The 23,950-nt window shown below is 45.2% G+C and overlaps 1 protein-coding gene across 1 annotated transcript; it reads left to right on the top strand.

Moving 5' to 3' along the window:
* The first annotated feature begins 789 nt into the window (after window positions 1-789).
* On the top strand, window positions 790-17,321 carry GSTO2 (glutathione S-transferase omega 2). Its single transcript, XM_005903699.3, has 6 exons — window positions 790-980; window positions 1,265-1,373; window positions 3,208-3,430; window positions 4,378-4,479; window positions 15,649-15,755; window positions 17,160-17,321. Exons 1-6 carry the CDS (start codon window positions 947-949, stop codon window positions 17,317-17,319), a joined length of 735 nt encoding a protein of 244 aa, XP_005903761.1. The 5' UTR covers window positions 790-946; the 3' UTR covers window positions 17,320-17,321.
* The last annotated feature ends 6,629 nt before the right edge of the window (window positions 17,322-23,950 follow it).

Genomic DNA, 23,950 nt, shown 5'->3' with positions numbered 1-23,950 from the left:
GGAGTTGAAGAGAGTGCACAGATTTGTCTCTGCCTCTAGATATCTGGTTTCCTATTCATTACCAGTTTTTCACAACTTGAGTAAAATCTCATAAATAAGGCTGGAACTAGAGTAGTGAGGACATAAAATTAAAGGGGACACTTTAGGGTCATGCAAGATCTTAACACTAAGTTTTTCTTCTTATCTGCTAGATGATGAAAAAGTTTGGCCTTATTTTATAATTTATTTAGGCTGGGTCTTCATTGCTGCATAGATGGCAAGCAGGGGGTTACTCTTTATTTGCTGTACCTGGGCTTCTCATCAATGCGGCCTCTCCTTGCCAAGCACAGGCTCTAGGGCACATGGACTCAGTAGTTGTGGTTCCCAGGCTCTATGGCACAGGCTTAATAGTTGTGGCACATGAGCTCAGTTGCTTCTGGGTATATGGGATCTTCCCTGATCAGAGATCCAAGTCCTGTCCCACTGAGCCACCAGGGAAATCCTTGGCCTTATTTTGAGATAAAGTACACTCATGTACAGAGTATGGACGGGAGGGAGGGCTTAGAATGAGAAAGAAAACGTTAGTGTCACCCTGGTCAGTTTGTATTAAACTCCCTTGGAGTAAGTGAAATTCACATGCCTGTTCTTCACAGATTCTTGATGCAGAGAAAAGACCGCGCAGGATGTTGTGAGTTCAAAGCAAGGGGTACTTTTCAGGTTTGTTTGTTTTTCCCACTCCTGCTACACTGGCTTCTGAATCTGGGGCTCTGTCTCCTCAGGTTGAATTATCTTAGCTGCCGTCCTGGATCACTTCCCTACCACCCCGACACGGCCCTGTTGCTCCAAAGTTGCATTTGGAGCCAGCGGGGCGCGCCGGAACGTTGCTGTCCTTGGACCCTGCGCCGGCGGCAGCAAGCCTCACGGCAAAGACTGTGAGCGTTGGTCGTTGCGCAGACGCCGGGAGAGCATGACTGACGACGCGACCAGGACCTTGGGGAAAGGTGAGTCCTCTTGACAGTTGTCCGCGGGCTGGGGGTGCCGGCTGGCTGGATGTTGGCTCTGGAGAGGCGGTTGCCGGTCCTTGGCTCGCCGATCAGCGCAGCGGCGAGGAGGATCGCGGTTCCTCCTCAAAAAAGACACGTGCAGGAAAAAAAAAAAAAAAAAAAGGTGTCCTCTCTGGGGCCCGGGAGGCGGAGGACCGCGGCCCTCGTGGGGTCCTGGGAAGGCGAGTGAGCCCCTCTCCACACAGAGCTAATCCGCGTCCCCGTCCCCCCTCCACCCGCAGGGAGCATCCCCCCAGGGCCGGTCCCTGAAGGCGTAATCCGCCTCTACAGCATGAGGTTCTGTCCGTACGCGCACAGGACGCGCCTGGTCCTCCGGGCCAAAGGCATCAGGTGAGCGGTGGGAGGCCCCATAGGTTCACCATCCGGGGGTCCCCGCTTAGGTGTCACAGGCTGTCTGTCACTTTCTTCTGAGACGAAGTCAATAAACGGTTAGCAGAGGGCAGGTGGGTTCTTGAGTGGGCCATCCTGAAATGCAGAATCAGGTCTCTGCAGGAAACTGTTAGGACCACTCGGAGTAAACTGAATGATGCTCTGGTGAGCTGGGTTTCTTCCCTAAAGTTTGTGAAAGAGCGGACCGCGGAGGCTACCGAGGCCTTCTCTGACAGCTCTATGAAATGCAGCCCAGACCCCACCCCAGCTATATTCAGGTCAGTTCTGTTCCCTTTATTGCACTAACAACGTTTCCTTACTTATCTGTTTTTCCTCCACACTCCCCAGCCTCACTTCCATTGCCCCTCCCCCAACACCCACACACCTGTACTCACACACACACTCACACACACTGTCTCTCTCTCTCTCTCTCTCACACACACACACACACAAATGTATGTTCTTGAAGGCAGGGACTTTTTCTTATTCATGGGCTAGAAGAGAACCTGGCCAATAATAGGCACTTAAAACTACGTTTTGAATGAATGAACAAATAGTTTCAAACAAAGAAATAGAAAGGACTGCTATCAAGAGGTTTCCCACACACCTGAAAAATGGGGGCACACTGGTCATAGAAGTAATTTTGCAAGACGAGCTCCTGCAAAGCAGGTCTGGATTTTGAAGGCAGAGCAACTTTACTGGAATGGGGGAGGCTGCAGGGAGCCAGCTCAAAGCTAAAGTGTTACTTCAGCCTCCAGTGTGTATCATTAGGGGATGACTTTGGAGTTTTGTGTTATAGAGACGCAGAGACTGTTACAGAGACTTTAAAAAAAAATTATATAATTCTGCTCTGTGGAGTGTCTATGGCTTTTTCCAGGTTATTCCCTCTTGCTCAATTCTAGTTGGCCCAAAGTTTACTTTTTTAAATAAAAAAGAAAAATAACAATAGATTGATGTTTTACCCACAGTGATGAAGTGGCAGCTTGAGAATTGATGGAAGTCCTTCTTTAGGGCAGAGTTTCTCACCCTTGGCACTGCTGACATTTGGGGCAGATGATTCCTGGCTTTGTGTGTTTGGTGAGGGGGGAGGAGCTGTTCTGTGTGTTGTTGGATATCTTGCAGCGTCCCTGGCCTCTGCCCATTAGGTGCCAGTAGAATCCCCCTCCCTCCAGTTGCGGCAAACAAAAAATGTCTCCAGATATCAGATTTGTACTTTCAAACTTTAAAATGTACTAAAATCTGTGGTGCCGTGGTTAAGCTTGTGAGCTCTGAGTCAGACTGCCTGGCCTTCCATCTTGGCTCTGCTACTTCCTGGTGGGTAATATTGGGCAAGAGATTGAACCACAAGGAGCCTTATCTCTCAGAAGGGATGTGTTAAATGATTTCTTTGCCTTCCTTTGTTTGCACCTCATCATGATTCCCTAGTTTATCTCATGGGAATCATGGAGAGTGAATGCAATAAGGCATAAAAAACATTGAACACATCCTACTGTTGAAGAATGATGTTGTTATGTATTTTTCTTTGTACAAACCTCAATTTAAAAAACTTGTTGCAAATTTTAATTTTATAGATTGATTGTTTCTGCTTTCAAGATGAGTGTCTGGGGATTTCCCTGGCAATCCAGTGGTTAAGACTCTGTACTTGCGCTGCATGGGGCACAGGTTTGATCCCTGGTCTAGACACTAAGATCTTACAGAGGGTCTTTGCGCACTTCAGGGGAAAAAAAAAAAAAAGATGAGTGTCTGCCTAATCCTCTCATTTTTGTTCTGTCCTGTTTTCCCTTTGCTTTATAAGACATGAAGTTATCAACATTAACCTGAGAAACAAGCCTGAGTGGTACTTTACAAAGCATCCTTTTGGCCAAATTCCTGTCCTGGAGAACAGCAAATGTCAACTGATCTATGAGTCTGTCATCGCTTGTGAGTACCTGGATGACGCTTACCCTGGAAGGAAGCTGTACCCGTATGACCCTTACGAGCGAGCTCGCCAAAAGATGTTATTGGAGCTATTCTATAAGGTATATCCATTTAAAGAAAAACAAAAACACTTAACACTCTATTTTACTTTGTATGTCTTTCTCAAACTCCAGTCCATTTTAAAAGTCAAATCATTGGTGAAATTGATTTAATACCTGTGTGTGTCTTAGGAGGATAACTCGTGTGGAATTATAGTAAAGCTGTGACCTCTGATATTAAAGGTTAAAGTCTTTGCCAATAACTACTTTTCCAGTGGAACGAGCAGTCTCAAGAGTTATGATTAAGAGTTATGGCATAGTTATGACTGTGTAACTTGAGACAAGGAATATTGAAAGAGTGGAAAACTAGTGATACTTTGAAGGAGCTATTTCCAAGGTCTCAGGTGAAAAAAATATCGGAGTGTGAAAAAGGTAATGCACAGAAGGAGATTGCCCTTTATGGGGAACAGGAGTGCCGACTGCCCAGGAAATGTGAAGAAGAGAGAAAAGGAGACAGCTATTGATATTGGGAGAGAATGTGATGGAGAAATTTTATGATAGCTTTTTTTTTAAAGAAACAAAAATGACTCAATGATATTAGTGACTGATGTCTACTGAGCCCTAGCCATGTGCCAAGCACTGTTCTAACTATTTTATAAACGTTAATCTGTTTGATCCCCATCACTGCCCTCATCAGGTCCCACCCTTTAAGGTGGGTACTATTCTTGTGTCCATTCTTCAGATGAGAACACTGAGGCTTAAAGAAGGAAAATGCCCCACCTAAGATTATACAGTATGGAAATAGCTGAACAAGTAAGGCGTACCAGAGAGCCCCCTTTAAAGCACCTTGTTTACCAGAGTGCTGTGACAAGTGGATTCCTGAAACCACAGAGATGGCCATCAGGTGGCACTGTTGACAGAGTGACAGAGCTCTGGCTGCACTGTCAGGCAGAGCAGGAGCACGGAGTGCCCTCGGACTTCTCTGTTCAGAACCTGTGTCCTCCGATCAGGTCCCACATTTGACCAAGGAGTGTCTGGTAGCATTGAGATGCGGGAGAGACTGCGGTGATCTGAAGCTGGCCCTGCGTCAGGAGTTCTGCAACCTGGAAGAGGTAAAAACGGGGCCCTCTCCTGGCCAGATGTGGTGGATAAAGTGATGCAGGTCCACACCCTGGTCACCCTGACACCCTCCGCTTTCACAGACTTATATACTTCTCCTGTCAGACTTTGATAAGTTCAACTACTGGTCATCTGACTTGTAGGTACTTGCGCTCCACTGACCTCCTCTGGAATTTTTCTTGAAAATCTGCCTAGGGGTAGGGGAGGGCATGTGATGAACTTGTTCCTTTCCCAGAATCACCACATTCCTGACCTATCTCTGCATGGATTCTGTAGCTTCTGCTTAGGAGTCCAGGGTCAGTATTGGTTAGGGATTGTGTTTGGCTTCTAGTATTGAAGGCAATGGCACCCCACTCCAGTACTCTTGCCTGGAAAATCCCATGGACGGAGGAGCCTGGTGGGCTGCAGTCCACGGGGTCGCTAGAAGTCCGACACGGCTGAGCGACTTCACTTTCACTTTTCACTTTCATGCATTGGAGAAGGAAATGGCAACCCACTCCAGTGTTCTTGCCTGGAGAATCCCAGGGATGGGGGAGCCTGGTGGGCTGCCGTCTATGGGGTCGCACAGAGTCGGACACGACTAAAGTGACTTAGCATAGCATAGCATTGATTTAAAAACTTATAAGGATTTATTCTTTCACACACACACACACACAAGCCTAGAGGTACAGTACTATAGGGCCGTTTTGATGGCTTCTTTATGAAGTTAGCAGGGACTGAGGTTTTTTTTTTTTTCTCTTCCTGTTGTGTCATTTTCATTGTGAGGCTTACATCCTCAAAATAACAAAATAGCTGCTGGAACTTCAGCTATCACATCCAAGTTCCAGGTTACAGAAAGGACAACAGAAAGGAAAAAACTGGCAAAAGGCCATACACCTTTAAAGGCTTTCCTAGAAGTTCTGTCCAATGATTACTTAAGTTTCATTGACCAGAACGTAGTCATTGAGTTATAAGTATCTGCAGGGGAAGTTGGGAAATTTAATCTCTTAGCTGGGACCACCTTGCATAAAATCAGAGTTCTGTAATTAAGAAAGAAGGGGGAAAAACTCCCCTGGTGGTCCAGGGGCTAAAACTCCATGCTCCCAATACAGAGGGCTCCGGTTCTATCCCTGGTCAGAGAACTAGATCCCACATGCCACAGCTAAAAATATCTCACATGCCACAACCAAGACCTGAGCAGCCAAATAAATAAATGTTAAAAAAAAAAAAAAAAAGAAGAGGAAGAAGGGGGAAGTGTCTATGGGTAATCTTTGTTACCAGATCCTCCATGTATCTAGCAGTAATAGGGCTATTTACCCTGTAACTCTCTTATAGTCTGGAAGGTGGTCCTTTGACTTCCTTTATCTTTGTTCTACTGCTGCTGCTAAGTCACTTCAGTCGTGTCTGACTCTGTGCGACCCCATGGATGGCAGCCCACCAGGCTCCCCCATCCCTGGGATTCTCCAGGCAAGAACACTGGAGTGGGTTGCCATTTCCTTCTCCAATGCATGAAAGTGAAAAGTGAAAGTCAAGTCGCTCAGTCCTGTCTGACTCTTAGCGACCCCATGGACTGCAGCCTACCAGGCTCCTCTGTCCATGGGATTTTCCAGGCAAGAGTACTGGAGTGGGGTGCCATTGCCTTCTCCATTACCTTTGTTCTAGAAACTGATAAATTCCCCTATGGGTGGGTTGTGATTCTTTGGCAGCCAGGGAATGCTATTTTTATCCCCTTAAAAGAAGGCTGATTACTAATATTCTTCCATCTGACCTTTGTGAAGTGGAAGCTGTTAAATTTATTTACAGTTACAGCTGCCTGTCTTAGATTTATATAGTTTCAGCATTTATGGATTCAGCATCATGTGTAAGAAGTGTCAGCCTTTGGTCCTGAGAACTCAGACTGCGGTCTTAACTCTGAGGAGGCAAGTAGGGTGAGGTAGAAAGAGTCTTGGCTCCTGGGCTTGGCTTTATGGGATTCCAGAACCTTCATCAAAGTTCTGGACCTCTCTGTGCCTTCGTTTCCACATTCATAGAAAGAAAGGGTCTTTTAAAAGGTGTGTTCACAAGTTTTGCAGAGGGACGGCCCAGTGAGAGGAGGTCTGCTGGTGGTTTTAGAGCCTGCTTCAGCCAGACCAGCCCTGGTTTCGACACTGTGTTTAACAAGACATCTAATAAGCTTGAATTTGAAGAGGGAGGGGGACCTTGCTTTGAAAAAGAAGTTTGATAGCTGTTGCCCATGGAGAATTTTTATGGTCTTTATTTTCAAAGATTAGCTGAACTGATTTTATCATGTCTGGTTACCTTCTTACAAGTTAAATGCTTGGCCAGGGAAGGGAGCCTTGAAACAAAATCTTTTAAATTCAAAGATAATTGAAAACATAGGTTGACCCATCTCTTTCCTACTCTGCATTTGAATGATGGATGAACTTTGAAAATTACAGATTGCTAAGTAAATGTATAATATTACAATGGAGGCACAGCTCCTTAGTTTGGGTTCTTCCAGGGAAGTGAGCCTGTATTTTCGTGCTGGGCATGATGCTAAAGTTGCTTTGCATACTCCTCTTATTTAATCTTGCCAATGACCCTCTCAGATGTAATAAGTAGCATCAGTGAAATTCTGGCTAGTTAAGGGCTGCTGCTGCTGCTAAGTACTGGAGTGGGGTGCTAGCCAGGGCTAATTAAGGAACACTGAATATGCAATATTGTTCCAGATTTGAATTGGGTTTTGTCCCATAGAATGTTAGTAGGAATTGTAAGTACAACATAGGTAATATCAGAATCTGAAAGATGCCCACTGAGCTTGAATTATTTGATACATTCCTCTCAATACCAATATATTGACTCTAGGAGATTCTAGTGAAATTGAAACTTGTCAGAATAATTCTAATAGAGATGTTTTCTCTCTATTATAGAGATGATGTGTACAATTTTTTCTCCATGGTTTTGTACAATCAGGATTTTCTGTGAGTTGAAAATATCTTAGATATCTATGGATTGTCTTGAGTGATAAGCAACTCAAGAGACCAGTGTATAATGGTCCATGTTACCCACAAGCAAACAGGTCAGTTTAAGTTGGCAGCCTTATACTCTAACGTTTTCTTCTTTTTAAATAAATGCCGTTTGACTTTTACATTTTTCTTTCAAACAAGTATCATCAAAATTGAAGGTTTATTTGTGCTTGTTATATAACCTCATTTTTCCATGTTATTTTTGTAGGTCTTTGAGATACATTTTTCTGTTGTTCAGTTGCTTAGTTGTGTCCGACTCTTTGCGACCCCATGGACTGCAGAGGCTGTCCTTCACTATCTCCCTGAGTTTGCTCAAACTCATGTCCATTAAGTCAGTGATGCCATCCAACCATCTCATTCTCTGTCACCCTCTTCTCCTCCTGCCTTCAGTCTTTCCCAGCATCAGGGTCTTTTCCAATGAGTCGGCTCTTTGCATCAGGTGACCAAAGTTTTGGAGCTTTGGCACCATCCTTCCAGTGAATATTCAGCGTTGAGTTCTTTTAAGATTGACTGGTTTTATTTCCTTGCTGTCCAAGGGACTCTCAAGAGTCTTCTCCAGCACCACAATTCTAAAGCATCAATTCTTCAGTGCTCAGCCTTCTTTATGTTCCAACTCACATCCGTACATGAATACTGGAAAAACCATAGCTTTGACTAGACGGACCTTTGTCACCAAAGTGATGTCTCTGCTTTTTAATATGCTATCTAGGTTTGTCATAACGTTTCCTCCAAGGAGCAAACATCTTTTAAGTTCATGGCTGCAGTCACCATCCACAGTGATTTCGGGGCCCAGGAAAATAAAGTCTGTCACCGTTTCCATTTTCCCCCCATCTATTTGCCATGAAGTCATGGGACTGGATGCCATGATCTTAGTTTTTTAATGTTGAATTTTAAACCAGCTTTTCCACTCTCTTTTTTCACCTTCATCAAGAGGCTCTTTAGTTCATCTTCACTTTCTGCCATTAGGATGGTGTTATCATCTGCATATCTGAGATTATATGCACAAATGTAAATAAACTCCTAGAAAAATGTCTGGGGAGACTCAAATCAGACTTGGCTGGTGCCTACTACTGGAAGGGGATTAGCCTGGGGGTGGGAAAGAAGAGTGGTTCAGAGCAAGGATAGGAAGGGAGAGCCTTTGCCTTCTATACTGCTTTCTGTGTTTGAATCTTTTTTTTAATAATGAGAATATTTTTCTCTATTATATGTGTAATTATTAAAGATGGAAAAAAATAACTTTTCATTCTGCATAATTTGCCATATGCGTAAGCCAGAATTATGTATCCAGCACACTCATTAGGGTTATTTAGATTGTTTCAGTTGCTTATCATTATTAATGATGCCTCCCAGAAACAGCAGCTCCTTTGCATAAAAAGCCCTTTCTCTGTTTTAAAATATGTCCTTAGGCCAGACTTCCAGGAACAGAATTACCAGATCAAAGGGTATGACCATTTTAGAAGCTAGAGCTGGATGTTGCTAAATTGCTTCCCCCAAGACTTGTGCTGTATACCCCCTACCCTCTGAGTGTCAAAAATGCCCTTTGAACCAATCCCTTTTCACTGTTGGGAGATTTCATTTAAAAAGATACTTGCCTGTCTTGAGAAACAGTAGTTTCTCATAGTTGCTTTAATGTATATTTCTTTGATAATGAGATGGTATGTTTTCCCCAAAGTATTCCATTTCTTTGTGTTTTATTTGTGCAGATGGTCTGCTACCCATCTGTTTGTCAAGATCTTCCTGATTTTCCTTGTTAATTTTTTTAAGAGTTCTTTATATGTAAAGGATATTGGCCTGCTTTTAAGATACATTGTTTTAACTTTTTGTCGTCTTTGTACATATAGAAATTTAACATTAAAAATATTGTGTGATCTTTCCTGTTGTGATTTCTTCCACTGCTTTTGTACATAGGAAATCCTTTCCCCCTTCAGAAATTTGATAAAATGCTTTTATATTTTCATCTACCACCCATCACTTTAAAGATATTTGACTTGTCAAGCCTTGCCCCACTAGCTTCCCTCCACTATTATCTTACAAATATATTGCAACAAAAAGAATTAAACCTATGAAAGGGATTCCAGGATAGAATTTTCAGGGTGGCCAAATGTTGACAGGTTGCATTCTGAATCTTCACAGGAAACTCCTGGTTGTAAGTGGTGACCAGCAGGAGGGGTGTGTTTGGCACAGACCCTGCTTCTCAGGCTTCTTTCCAGAGAAGTGGGTTTTATGTATACTCTAAGTTTGTTCTGTATCCTTGGTTTGTTTTAAGGAGAATCCGTTAATCTTCATTAGCTCAGCCTCAGCTATAGTATGTCAGTGGAGCAGACACCTGAAATTTGAAATCTTGAGAATCTTCCCTTATCTTGTACGAACTCAAAAGATATCTGCCCTGGAGTGGATTGAGTATTTCTGCTTCTGGTTAGGGTCTGCATTGCTGATGTAACAGCAGGTGGCTTTGTGTATTTTATAGGAGGGGACTGGTTCTGCTTCATAAGAACTGTTTCCATCAAGAAAAACCGCTTCCTTCCTCCTCCAGCCAGGCCAGAGCCAGCATGCTGTCCTGGTTAGAGCCAGGAGACTTCTCTTGTGTGCAGGGCAGGTGGTGCATTAAGACCACAAGTGCAGTTATTGACGCTGCACTTGAGCACCCAAGACTGTAGACTGATGATTCTTAGGATGTCTGGTTTGAGGAAGTCTGGGCTTCTCTTTATAATCTTGTCCCTCACAAAAAATTTTGCAGATTTCCTTTTCCTCCTTGGTGAACGTCCTAGCTGGGGAGCCTTGGCCAGTGCGCCTCACCACGATGGCCACGCGGGGGAGCCCAGCGCGCTTCTTCCTTCTACGTGCGCTCTAGCGGGAACCTCCTTTTGTCCGCCTGGGGGAGCCCGAGAGGCCTTCGAGGCAGATAAGCGGCCCTTCAGGGTTCAAGTTCAGGGGTGGAAACAGCGTACTCAGGTGTCACCAACCAGTCTCTCCCTCTTCATTTGCATGCTCATTCCTTTTTCCGAGTCACATCCAGAACCAAGAGAAGGATCTGTAGTCATTTTTCAGTGAACTGGAGAACAGAGAAATTTTAAAAATAACGTTTTCTACTATTCCAGAACGTCAAATGGCTTTTTCCTGAAATAGCTCACGTCTTAATCTGAATGGAAGATGTGTTAATACATTAAGGAAATCCTAGGGCTTGAAGCTAGAGGCTCAGTTTCTTCCCCAGGCCATGTGTGGCCTAGGGCCTTGGTGGAAAGTATCTTTTCTAAGAAGGCCATCTTGAAGGGCAGTATTTCTGAGAATGAGAGAGTCCATTGTGAGAAAAGTTATTCAACATTAAGAATGACCAATATCACTATATGTGACAGGCAGGTGACAGAAATACCGCAAAACAGAGTTGTTTTTTTTTTAAACACATTGGCTATTAGCATAGCCACTGCTCAGTGGGTGGAGGCAAAGCTGCAGCTTCCTGTTCTGATGACAGATCATTTAGGAAAGATAAGACATAGGAAATTAACACTGTCATATTATTTTACTTCTGACTGTCCTAAATTTGTCAAGATGTGGGAGTTGGACCATAAAGAAGACTGAGTGCCAAAGAATTGATGCTTTAGAACTGTGGTGCTGAAGACTCTTGAGAGTCCCAAGACATAAAACCAGTTAATTCTAAAGGAAATCAGCCCTGAATATCCATCGGAAGGACTGATGCTGAAGCTCCAATACTTCGGCTACCTGATGCAAAGGGCCGACTCATTGGAAAAGACTCTGATGCTGGGAAAGATTGAGGGCAAGAGGAGAAGGTGGCGAGAGGATGAGATGGTTAGGTGGCATCATCGACTCAGTGGACATTAGTTTGAACAAACTCCAGGAGATAGTGAAGTACAGGGAAGCCTGGCATGCTGTAGTCCACGGGGTCGCAAGCAATTGGACACGACTGAGGGACTGAAGAACAACCACAAAAGGGACTTAGTTTAAACTGAGAATACGGAAGAACTATTTTAAGTCAAGTTTCCTGAAGACCGTCTTATCCATGGAATGCGACAGGAAGGAGAGAATTTTGAAAAGCTCTTTTGCCATGATTGTATCTCACCTCTCCATCAGTTAGTTGCCTGACTGAGAGAGAAGGAGAAAGAGGAAGATTGCGAGGCTGGGGTGGGGGGAGTCCTCACAGGGACTCTCAAAGCTGGGCCGGTCCTTGGCAGAAGGAAAGAGGGTTTCGGGGTTTGCTGATTCTGAGCTTGTTGCTGATACTTAAATTTAAGGAACAGACAAAGAATTCACTAGAGACTTGGGAAAGCCTCTGTGATTACAGTCCTCATACATACATATTTGACGTTGACACAGGGTTGACACTAGGCTGGGACTTAGGAGAATGGTGTCTTTGTCTTGGCTCTGGCACGAACCAGAGAGCCCTCTTACTTCCCTGGGACAGAGTTTCCTTCTTTCTAAGCAAGAGTGTCTTCCACACAGGAGACAAGAATCAGCTCACTAGCATGCTTTCCTCTCTGAATTGCCAGGAAACTCAAGTCAAATTCAAAGCTTTATTTATTAAGGAACTCTGCAGGAGCCTTGGCTTGATATCTCGAGACCATTTTCCTTCCTTATTTTGACCTTATGTTCTTTTATTTTTGCCTTTCTTAGCATGATTTTTCATATTTAATATTTTAGTGTACACATTTTTATACAATGCACCTCCAATCCTTTGTCTAGTGAGCATGGTATAAATAAATGGAAAAATGGAAGGGGAGTTATGCTAGATGAATCCAGGGGCCCTTCCAGTACTGAAGTTTTGTGATTCTCAGGGAACAAGTCTTTGTACATGTCTGGAATGTCTCAGGTTTGCTGAGAAGGGAGCTCTCCTACTGAAGGTCCTAAAGATGGTAATGAGCTTCCAAAGAGGCCTAGCCAGAATGTGCCCCAGGGTCACTGTGATGTGTCTATAGAGAAGCTGGCACTTTGGTTTATAGGAAGACTGCTTTTCTACTGGGATGTTTAGACTTGCTTTGTATGAAATCTGGTGGAGAAATGCCTGTTTGAGGCAGGGCTCAAGAATCTGCACCTGTATCAAGAACTCCAAGGAATTTTGATGTCACACTTGGATTTAAGAAAGTCTGAGGGAATGTGTAAATGTATCACAGGGGCAGGGGAGAGGCTGGCAGAAGACATCAGTCTCATCCATATACTTGTCTTGACTTTTTATTGTAATGAATACCTTGATAAAGGTTGAATTACATTATGAATGGCTTTTTTTTTTTTGACTACACTGCATTGGCATGCAGGATCTTAAGTTCCCTGACCAGGGACTGAACCCATGCCCCTTACAGTGGAAGTGCAGAATCTAATCACTGGACAGCCAGGGAAGTCCCTATGAGTGTTTACACGGCTGAGGGTAGTTTTACAAAGATATTCCTAAAAAACAGAGGACAGACTTCCTTGATAAATAGAAGTAAAACAGTTTCGATGGTTCCTAATGTCTGAATGAATAAGTGTACCATTCTGTTAAAAATTCATTGCATCCAAATGATGATATGTATTCAAAGACATACTCTCACTTTGAGTAAATGAAAGGTTTTAAAATATACTAAATAAACATCAATTACTAAGCAATTATTCATTTTCAAAATATCTCATCACCTTAACAAAAGACTTATCATGGGTTCTAATAAATGCCCATATATGGTCTGTTTTGATAAGGACTTTCTCAAGAGCATCTCTGCTCTGTAAAGCAGAAGAGTTATATAAAAGTTCCAGAGTCAGTCAGTTCAGATTCAGTTCTGATTTGTGCCATGAAGGCCAATAATAAGCTGGACATATACGTTTCAAAGCCAGTGATAAATGTTTGGGTAATTATTATCTGATCCTGACTATAAAGAAGGGTTAGGGCTTTCTGGAATTCATGAAAACTGGATGGTTCCTCTTCCTTGTAAATCAGGTCTTACTACATATGATTGAAAATAGCCTCTTTTAAATTTTCATTGGCCAGGCTCTGCCGTTTCAGTACCGTCTTCTTCAAACAGCGGGCTGCAATCCATGGGGTCGCTAAGAGTCAGACATGACTTCACTTTCCCTTTTCACTTTCATGCATTGGAGAAGGAAATGGCAACCCACTCCAGTGTTCTTGCCTGGAGAATCCCAGGGACGGGGGAGCCTGGTGGGCTGCCATCTCTGGGGTCGCACAGAGTCGGACACGACTGAAGTGACTTAGCAGCAGCAGCAGCAGCAACACTGTTTCAGCTTAGCCAGGGGAACTCCTCTATGCCATGCCGGGAGATAATGAAGACATAGACATTAGGGTACCAATATTTGCTTTCTCTTCTGAGAAGGGTGGTGGCGAAGGATTTACTTTCTGTAGATGTAACCTCTAGAGGTTTCTGTGATTTTTCATCAAGAGAGCTCACGCTTATTGGGCATGATTCCATCATTCCTTACCGTAACCTCTAAGGTGGGCAATAACATTACCACCATTATACAAATGAGAGCACTGAGGCTTGGAGGAGAAGGTGAGTAAATTGTCTGGGTTTCATGCTGAATGAGAGGCGGAACCCAGGAGAGGACCAGATCTGCCAGCCCTAGAGTTCATTCTTAACTCCGCCCCTAGACTACCTCATAGAAGCAACAAGCTGGCCTGAAGGATGAAGAATCAAGCCTGAGAGATAGGAAGTTTGAAATCTAGGTAAAGGACGTGCTCAGTTGCTCAGTCGTGTCCAACTCTTTGTGGCCCATGGACTTCAGCACTCTAGGCTCCTCTGTCCAGGCAGGAATACTGAAGTGGGTTGCCATTCCCTGCTGCTGCTGCTAAGTTGCTTCAGTCGTGTCCAACTCTGTGCGACCCCATAGACGGCAGCCCACCAGGCTCCCCCATCCCTGGGATTTTCCAGGCAAGAATGCTGGAGTGGGTTGCCATTTCCTTCTCCAATGCATGAAAGTGAAAAGTGAAAGTGAAGTCACTCAGTCGTGTCCGACTCCTAGAGACCCCATGGACTGCAGCCCACCAGGCTCCTCCATCTATGGGATTTTCCAGGCAAGAGTACTGGAGTGGATTGCCATTGCCTTCTTCGTGCCATTCCCTACTCCAGGGGATATTCCTGACTCAGGGATCAAAATCACGTCTCTTTCATCTCCTGCATTGGCAGGTGGATTCTTTACCACTAGCACCACCTGGGAAGTCCAGATAAAGGATATAGGAATCTAGATAAAGGATATAGGGATCTAGATATTTTGCTACAGGGAAGTATATAATTGATTATGAGTTATGTCAGTCCATTATGACAGTCCAGTTATGACATTTGGATTATGTCAGTCCAAAGAGTCTTTTGTTTGACTTAACTAGATAATTGGCATCATACTTTTCTCAATGGGAAGAACTGGCCCAACAATAACCTCTGCTAAATACTATTGCCTTTTAAATTTTCAAGTACCTCCCCGTCCCCCACTCCCCCGCCACCAATGTCTTTGGCTAGCTCTCTGTCAAGAGTTTGTTTTCTTGATGGTTCATCTATCTGTGTTGATTTGTCCCATTTGGGAATGAGAACTTTTGCTTTAATGCAAAAATTTGATAATATTGAGTGGCCAACACATATGAAGTTCAAAAAGCTCAAATAAAAAAGGAAAATATGATAGAAAGACAGTATTGGGATTTGAGAGAGCCCATCAGATAGCCCTGCTCTTCCTTGCCTTAGTTTTGAATTGGCTGAAAAATAAGGCTAAAGAGGAAGACATGTGGAGGCTATGGTATCCCCTTTATTACAGATAAACTGGATCCTGGAGAATGGAGGGGGCACGACCACAACAAGTGAGGTTCCTTATGTGGCCCCTCCCTCCCAGTAATGGGCAGTGCTGGTCAGAGGCAGGGCCCCTCTCCAGGGGCTGAGCCCTAGAAAGCTTAGAACAGGGGATAGCCTGTTCTAGGCTGAGAGAGGCGGGTTGTTCTTCCAAATCCTCCAATCAGATGAGCCGCTGGGATACTCCAGGGTTGAAAGGAGGGCGGGGCTAAGTGTGGCCTGGACAACAGACCCTAAAGGAAATGGAAGAAACCTCAGAAAAAGGGTAGAAGCATTCACCTAACCAAATGGAAGACGACGCCAAGCCTTGGGTCTCCTTCTTTGGGACTTAATTTGATATTTGTATTTAGTGCCTATAAATACATTAGCAGATGGGTTAATTAACTTGCTTTTGCTCTGTTTAAACTTCCAGATTCTTGGCTATCAGAACACCGTCTTCTTTGGTGGAGATTGTATATCCATGATTGATTACCTCTTTTGGCCCTGGTTTGAGCGGCTGGAAGTATATGGAATAGCCGAGTAAGACATTAAGCTGTATGGTCATAGATTCCAAGGGTCACACTGGGTAGCAGTGCTTCAAATGATCTTTGTGCCATCTGTCCTCCTCTGGACATGTTTCACGTGAATGTGGAACGTAGAGTTTTAAACTGTGTGCTTCTTTGTTCAAAATGCACCTGTGCTCTTGTGCCACTAACTGCGGACACACACTTTATCCATGTTGCTGCTGCTAAGACTGCATCCCAGAGCCTCCCCAGTGTTTCAGAACCACTGGCTGTCCTCACCATGCATCCAGCATAGCTGGGGGTGAGTGTAGAAGCAGGTGGACGGTCTCAGTCACAGGGTTTTGGTGGCTTGTCTGCAGCTCCGTCGGTGGCCCTCTGCCTGGTCCTGCCGTGTCACCCTGTGGACCTCACATCCCTTACAGGGCACCTTAGTTACTGGAGGAATCTTTCTCCAGATAGGCATACCCTTAAAAAACAAATGATTTTAAAGTAATATATGCTTGATATCAGAGAAACAAAATGGCCAGCCATATACACCACACGAGTATAGGGATAAAGTAGAAGAAATTGCCCTGTAGACTCAGGGAGACCACACAGGGGCCCCGGACAGACATGTGCTTTGTTCCCACGACACTCACAGGAGAACCTGAACTTGAGCTGGCTCTGCTCTCACACCAGCCAGTCACATGGCGGGTGCCGGACTATTCTGGTGTTGGGGAATGCCGTCCTGCCGAGGTGGAACTGCATCTGGACTTTTATAATGCACATGCTTGCGTTTATCCAGGATTCATCTTATAAGCTCCTCACTTAGGGCAGGTCAGATGTCACAGACTTGGATATTTTAAACCATGTCAGAACATAAACCTCGCCAAAACCTGTCTCCTCTGGGGACAGAGCTGAACCACACATTAGGAACCTTCTCCTCCTGGATTTTCCATTAACAAGTTTACTGTCTGGGCAAGTCACTACAGATCCGAGACCTACACGTCCTGATCAGTCCCTGAAAGGGCCCAGTCAGCTCCATTATTTCAAGGTTTCATGATTGTTTTACTCATTTCTTTAAAAATGTGTTTTTGAAAACTTTTTTTTTCAATCCCCCAAAAGTAAAATCTGAGAATGACTGAAGAATGCATCTTTTTGTTGGTAAACAGTAAAAAACAGATACCTTATTTCCCCAGAGCACTCAGTCCACAAGTATTTTAACTGCAGGGTTAAAAACAACAACTTTGGTGATTCTAAAGACACACAGCCATTTCAAGTCAGATTTTCCTCCAGTAAGTGACTGTGCTCAGTTGATAGGAAGGTAACTAAGATAGCTCTGTTGCCCCAATAAACTCGTCCCTTGTAGCTTGTAGTCTAAAAAGTGACTTGCGTCCCCCTTCACCTTCAGACCGGCTAACGCTTCTCTCCTGTCCTGCAGCTGTGTGAACCACACCCCTGCGCTCCGGCTCTGGATTGCAGCCATGAAGCAGGATCCCACAGTCTGTTCTCTTCTCACAGATAAGAACACCTTCTTGGGCTTCTTGAATCTCTATTTTCAGAACAACCCCGGTGCCTTTGACTACGGGCTAAGTTGCTGAGCCTTGCAGTCCACCCCTTCACCACCCAGAATTCCCAAGCCTGTCGTGATTCTGCACTTCTTTTGGTGGGGCAGTCAGTCTCTCTTCATTTTCTTTAAGGTTCCAAATAAACATGGAGACAGAATCATTTCTGATAATCATTTTATGACTCCTGTAGCCCGTAGCATCTAGTCATTCTCTAGAAATCTCAGTGTTAACATCCAGAGATGTTTAGGGAGACCGTGTGCCTCCCAGCCTGATGACCTTTGCCCCAGTTTGACCTCCAGGTTATTGGTGCCGATGCTGATGCTGAGGTTCAAGGCCGCCCCATCGCTGATGCTGTCACTACAGATTGGTACCCTGCATATCCTCCTGGTGAGAGAGATGAGAAGGAAGAAAGCGCTTCAAGTCCACATACTCTCCATTTGGCAGATGAGAGCTGCAGTCCTTGTGGGCGTGCATGAGTCTCTCTCTGGCTCCAGCTTTTTGGCTGTGGGCCTGGGAGACACCGAGGTCTTGTGACGGAAAGAATTCCAAAGCAGGAAACGAAACACCCAGATCACCCTGGACTAACGACGTCAGAATATCACCGGTGCTCTCGGCGCTCAGAATGGCTCACAAAATGTTCTAGAGTCGACATCCTGCCTTAAAAAATTACACATACCCTAAACCTGGTCCCAGGCAAAGGTCATTCTGTTGGATTTGCGTCACAGATGCTTTCAATTCACCCCAACACATGCCCCTGACTGCCTGTTGTGTACCAAGCCTGGGCCACGTGAGTGACCAAGATGACAAAGACACCAGAGCTCCTGATCTCTTCACTGATCCTGGTTGAGATTTTACACCTAGAGCTTTGGAGCTGCTTGCCTTGTAGTGGGAAGGTTTCTCTTTTTAAAAAAGGTTGTTTAAACCGAAGTATAGTTGATTTGCAATGTTGTGTTCATTTCAGGTATGCACCAACATGATTCAGTTACATATACAGATTCTCTTTCAGATTCTTTTCCATTATAGATTATTACAAGATAATGAACACAGTTCCCTGTATTATATAGGAGGTCCTTATGGTTTATCTATTTTATGTTTAGCAGTGTGTATCTGCTAAGCCCATACTCCTCATTTATCCCTCCCGCATTTCCCCTTTGGTAACCATGCTTGTTTTCTATGTCTCTGAGTCTGTTTCTCTTTTGCAACTAAGTTCATTTGTATTGCATTTTTAATTCTATACATAAGTGATATATAGTATTTGTCTTTCTCTGTCTGACTTACTTCACTTAGTATGATAATCTCTAGGTCCATTCATGGTGCTGCAAATGGCAGTATTTTATTCTTTTTATGGCTGAGTAATATTACTCATTACTGTCCCTTGGTGGCTCAGTGGTAAAAAAATCCATCTACCAATGCTGGAGACGTGAGTTCCATCCCTGGGTCAGGAAGATCCCGTGGAGAAGGAAATGGCAACCCATTCCTGTATTCTTACCTTGGAAATCCCATGGACAGATCTAACATAACAAAATAACATGACAGGCTACAATCATGGCATTGCAAAGAGTCAGACAGCACTTAGCAACTAAACAACATGTGAGATATATATATATATATATTTCACATCTTCTTTATTCTAAGTGTCCACATTTAAGTTTCTTCTATGTCTTGGCTATTGTAAATAGTGCTGCTATGAATATTGGGGTGCATGTGTCTTTTTCAAATTAGAGTTTTCATGTTTCCCAGATATATGCCCAGGAGTGGGATTGCAGGATCATATGGTAACTCTTATTTTTAGCTTTTAAAGGAATTTTCATTTGTTCTCCAGGGAAGCCACACCAATGTATTGGAATGCTTCCATTGGGCAGGCATGGCACCTTGGCGGGCTCTGTCCAGATGTGCCCTCCTCCAAAGATGATAAGGAGCCCCAGAGGATGGCCAGGTGTGATGACAGGTGCCTTAGGAGTGGGACAGGCCTGGCCAACACCATTTTATCTCAGGGTCTCAAGATCAGCCGGTGATCATTTGCTTTGTTCACGTGGGATCTTTTCCCAGCCTCTAGCCACGCTGAGACCAGGCAGTGGCAGGAGCGATGTGGAGCAATGTTCAGACTTGTTAGTGCCCACGGAGGAGCTGTGTGCTACTTCTGCCTCTGACTCAGCCCAAACCCGCCCATTACTCCCCATGTCTCATCCTGACCTGGCCATCTGCTGCCGCTGGGTGGATTTTGACTCATGTAAATAGTTACCAGTGTGACTCCGTGCCAGCTGGACAGAGTGAGCCAGCTCGGGGAGGTAGCCAGTCTGCCAGAGCAGGCACCACGTGACCGGGCAGTCTGCTGTGCCATCTGCTCAGGATGGGGTGCTCTGTTGCCATGGCACCCGAGCCAACGCAGAGTGAGGTCTGCGAGTCACATTTCCTTGGGATGCTTGCTCGGCTTCCGTGGCTCTCCTGGGACTCAGGGACTGATCATCTTTGCAGGTGTAAATCCTGTGTGCTGGCCAGCATTTGGCACGGGACCAAGACTGCTGTCGAGACAACAAATAAAGGCCTGTCGCTGGATGGCTAAAACCAAAGATATTCTCTTCTGAGGCTCCACGTGCTAATTTAGAAAGCTTAGAGAACCAGGAAATAAAGGATGGAGGAGAGTGCCCATGGGAAGTGTGCAGGTTGGGCCTTTCACGACTTCCTTCTCAATCCTTTATGTCATCTGTCTGACCACAGAGGGATCCGAATTATCGACCTCTGGATGAAACTAGGCACATTTAGCCTGGAGAAAAGAGACAATTAAAATAAGGCTCCATGAGGAGCTTTCAAAATAACCACTTATTTTATTGGTGGGGTAGGGGAGGTAGAAATAATACATCAGGGTTAAAAAAACTTCAGTGAAAAAGAAACAGGAGGTTGTGCATCATCCCATGTCCCAGAGAGAACCACTTTTGACAATTGAAGAATATCTTATAAAAGCATGTTGAACTGTGGATTTAAGGTGAAATCTGTTCTCTATGTCCAGCAAATTAGAAAAAAGTAGTTTAAACCACCACACTGAAAGAGCCTCATTGTCATAGACGATGTTAATATCAGAGCTGATGATCAGAGGAGTCATGTGGACTTCTTTTCTTCGCGGTTCTGTGCGGGGAGCTGCCCGTGAGAACGGGGTCCTTTGTCCGAAGGACACAGCTCTGGGAGCTGCCTCAGTCCTTGAGGGTTTGCTTGCAAACATAGCTCTCTGTCCCGCCACCCCAGAGATTAGGCGCTTATTTACTGCAGGCACCTGGAGTTCTGTGCAAACTTCTCACGCACAGAAAAATGTTATCTGGTGTAAGAAATAATAACAGGGAGCCATTCCCATGCTCTCAAGATTTCTTGTGACTGTTTGTAAGATGTATAGGCTAACCAAGAAAAAAAGGTCAACTGTTTTGTCTCTCTCACGCTTTTCTGTATAAATATGAGATGTTGAATAAAGTTGGTGTCAGACTGCGTCCCTTCGTGGTGACGTGTCTGAACCTCTCGACCCCATCTTTGTAGTCTCTTGCTTTAGTTTCTTTCTTAGCCCCGCCGTGCACGTTCTCGGGACCTGATCGACTTTGCCGGCTGGCTCCGGCAGTTCTGGACAGAAGCCCATCTGGGCTGAGTCCAGTTACATCCTGACACAGTGTAGGGGGAGTGATCAGGATAGCTGGCCGTGGTTATGGTGGTGGGTGGGTGGTGGGGATGTTGAGTAAGGGTTACTTGAGATTCCTTCTAGCTCTAAACCTTTCTGATGGCGGACAGCAAGCAGAGTGGCTGGGTTAGAGTGGATCTAAACAGTCAAGTCCAAGGTGGAGCATCTTCACTGTCACAGGGACTCCCCTCAGGTACCTCCACATTTCTCCACGTTGGAGCTTTGGTGGTCGGGGTGGGGATGGGGTGTTTCTCTCCTTAAGTTCTCACCTCGTGTACCACCTGGTCCACATCTCCTCTGTCCGAGTCAATGGTCCTGATGGAAGGGGACATCACCGCTCTGCCTTAGGCTCCTCCGTGGTTTATGTCAGCTTGGTTCTGTTTGTTATCAAAAGTTATACAAACAGTCAACCATCCAGCCCGAGGGGCTTCTCACCGATTAGCCTTCAGCCCCTTCTTCCCCTCACACACATAGTGAGCACTGGGCCCACCCGGGAGCCCCCACCCGCCCATTTCCCTTTCATTCACATCTGTGAGTCCCGGAAGGCTGAGCATCTGGTCTTTACCAACATTTTGCTTGCCTCCGCCTTGTCAGACCTCTAGAGCCTTTGCAAATGCTGCTTCCTCCATTCTTGAATCTTCCTCAGAGCAGCCTCCTGGTGCTTTTCTGCAACTAGATTTTCTCTTGCAAAGTTCAGATAAGAATTCTTTGGGCAAAGAGGTGGTATACCATAGAGGATAAGAAGGGGCCTGTGTGAATGGGTTCCAATTCTCACTCTGCCACTCATTAAATTCCATGGGCAAGTTGCTCCAGCTTTCTGAGCTTTAGTTTCTTATCTGTAACACGGGACCACTAAGGACCTGTTCCATAGGGTTGTTGAAGAATGATGGGATCATCCATGTCAGGACTTAGCATCTGACAGGGAAATGCTCAGTGAATGGACAACAACCCTAACACCATGGTGAGCGAGGCTTCTGCGGATGGTCAATCATGAACTCTGAGTTCATTCTCCCAACACTTCGCCGAACAGGATTGCACACAGCTTGATCCATGGTTTAGAGTTGTTTTCGGGTGGCTTTGGGGCTTACCTCATAGCTCAGTTGGTAAAGAATCCACCTGCAATGCAGGAGACCGTGGTTCGATTCCTGGGTTGAGAAGATCCCCTGGAGAAGGGATAGGCTACCCACTCAAGTATCCTTGGGCTTCCCATGTGGCTCAGCTGGTAAAGAATCCACCTGCAATGTGGGAGACCTAGGTTCAATCCCTGGGTTGAGAAGATCCCTGGAGAAGGGAAAGACTACCCACTCCAGTATTCTGGCCTGGAGAATTCCATGGACTATACAGTACATGGGGTTGAAAAGAGTCCGACACAACTGAGCGACTTTCACTTGGGTGTGTAGGTTTAATCTCAAATGCTCCCTTCCCCCATTCCCATTCAGTGCATCCAAAGTCTAGTTTTAATATCGTGCCTCTTGGAATCTTTCCATGTTGCTGAAGATGGTAAAATAAATACTCTCTCCCATGTTACGGAGGAGTACTCAGAATCTTGCTTCTCTACCCTCTTGGAGCATGTTACCACCTTACACGGGTGAGAGGGTTAGGGGTTTGCAAGGCCTGCCCAGCTACCAGACAGCTTGGATGTTGCATGGAACACAAAAGCAGCTGGGACCGTGTTGTTAATGGAAAGGATGATTACCACGTGCTCCAGGCAACAACTGTGGGCTACTCTGCCATATCATTTCCTCCCAAGGATCCACCACAACCAAGAATGCCTTCACAGGCAGCAAGAGTCCCCCAGCCCACTTTGTTAGTAGCAGACAGCCTCCTCAAAGGGAGAGCAGCAGTCAGCTCACTGGCTTGGAGCCAGTGGGAAAGAGCCATTCACAGGCCCATCCGTCAGCCACGCAGGACAAGCAACTGAGGCAGGCTCTGTGCTGCCTGCCCTGGGGAGGCTGAGTGCGGCACCCCTCCGCCAGCAGCGCAGGACTGAGGGCTGGGAAGCAAGGAGGGTAGATGTCTGCTAGCAGGGGTGTGTGTGCTGTCACTTGGTTGGGTACAACTCTTTTTTGACCCCGATCTGCAAGGCTCCCCTTGGAGTGCATTGCTATGTCCTGCCCAAGGGGATCTTCTCAACCTGCGGATCGAACCCATGTCTCCTGAATCTCTTGCATTGGCAGGTGAATTCTTTACCACTAGTGCCACCAGGAAGCCCCCAGACTTTGCTAAATCTGGGTTTATACTTCCAAAGCTGTGGAATATTTCATTTATACTTCACGGGTTTAGGAAAACCTCTCAAAGTGTGTGTGTGTGTTTCTGGGTATCTCTGTCAAAGGAGCAAAGTACCAGGATGAATACTGAGGAAACTTATAAATGATCAGAGCAGGAGATAGATAGTTAAGAAATTCTATCCTGAAATAAGTACTGGCCATTCATGTGCTAAACAGAAAGGTGCCCTTGGGGTCTTTATCCGGGACACTGTCCTGGTAATCTGCTGGCAGCAGGGGTGGGTACACACAGTCTTCCCAGGTGCAGCGACAGGGGCCCTGCTGAGCCTGAAGCCAGGGGAGGAGAGCTGAGGCTCTGCGGAGGAAGCTCTCATCTAAGACTGGCTTTGGGTGTATGGAGGAGGGAGCTCAGGGTAGAGTCAGACAACAGAAAATCTTCCATTTACTGAGTGCTTGCCTGCCATATGTCAGGCACTTTACATATCCTAGTGATACCTCACAGTCTTTCAGGTAACTGCTAATTACCCCCATTTTACAGATGGGTAAACCGAGGCTTTGAGATGAAGTAACATGTCCAGATGTCACATGGCCAATAACAGGCGAAGTCTAGGTTTGAATGCAAGAAGTGGACTCCAGATGCCATGCTCTTAACCTCTGCAGTCCTCTGCTCCCCCTTCACCCATACCCACTTGCCTCCTGCCCTCCTTTGACTTCTCCTTCTGCTTACCTCTCTAGACTGGGAGCTCTCTGAAGGTAAGAATAGTGTCTCACTTAAATTTTG

The sequence above is a fragment of the Bos mutus genome, chromosome 26, assembly GCF_027580195.1.
Source record: "Bos mutus isolate GX-2022 chromosome 26, NWIPB_WYAK_1.1, whole genome shotgun sequence".
Lineage (NCBI taxonomy): Eukaryota > Metazoa > Chordata > Mammalia > Artiodactyla > Bovidae > Bos > Bos mutus.
This window is presented reverse-complemented; position numbering and strand designations above follow the sequence as displayed.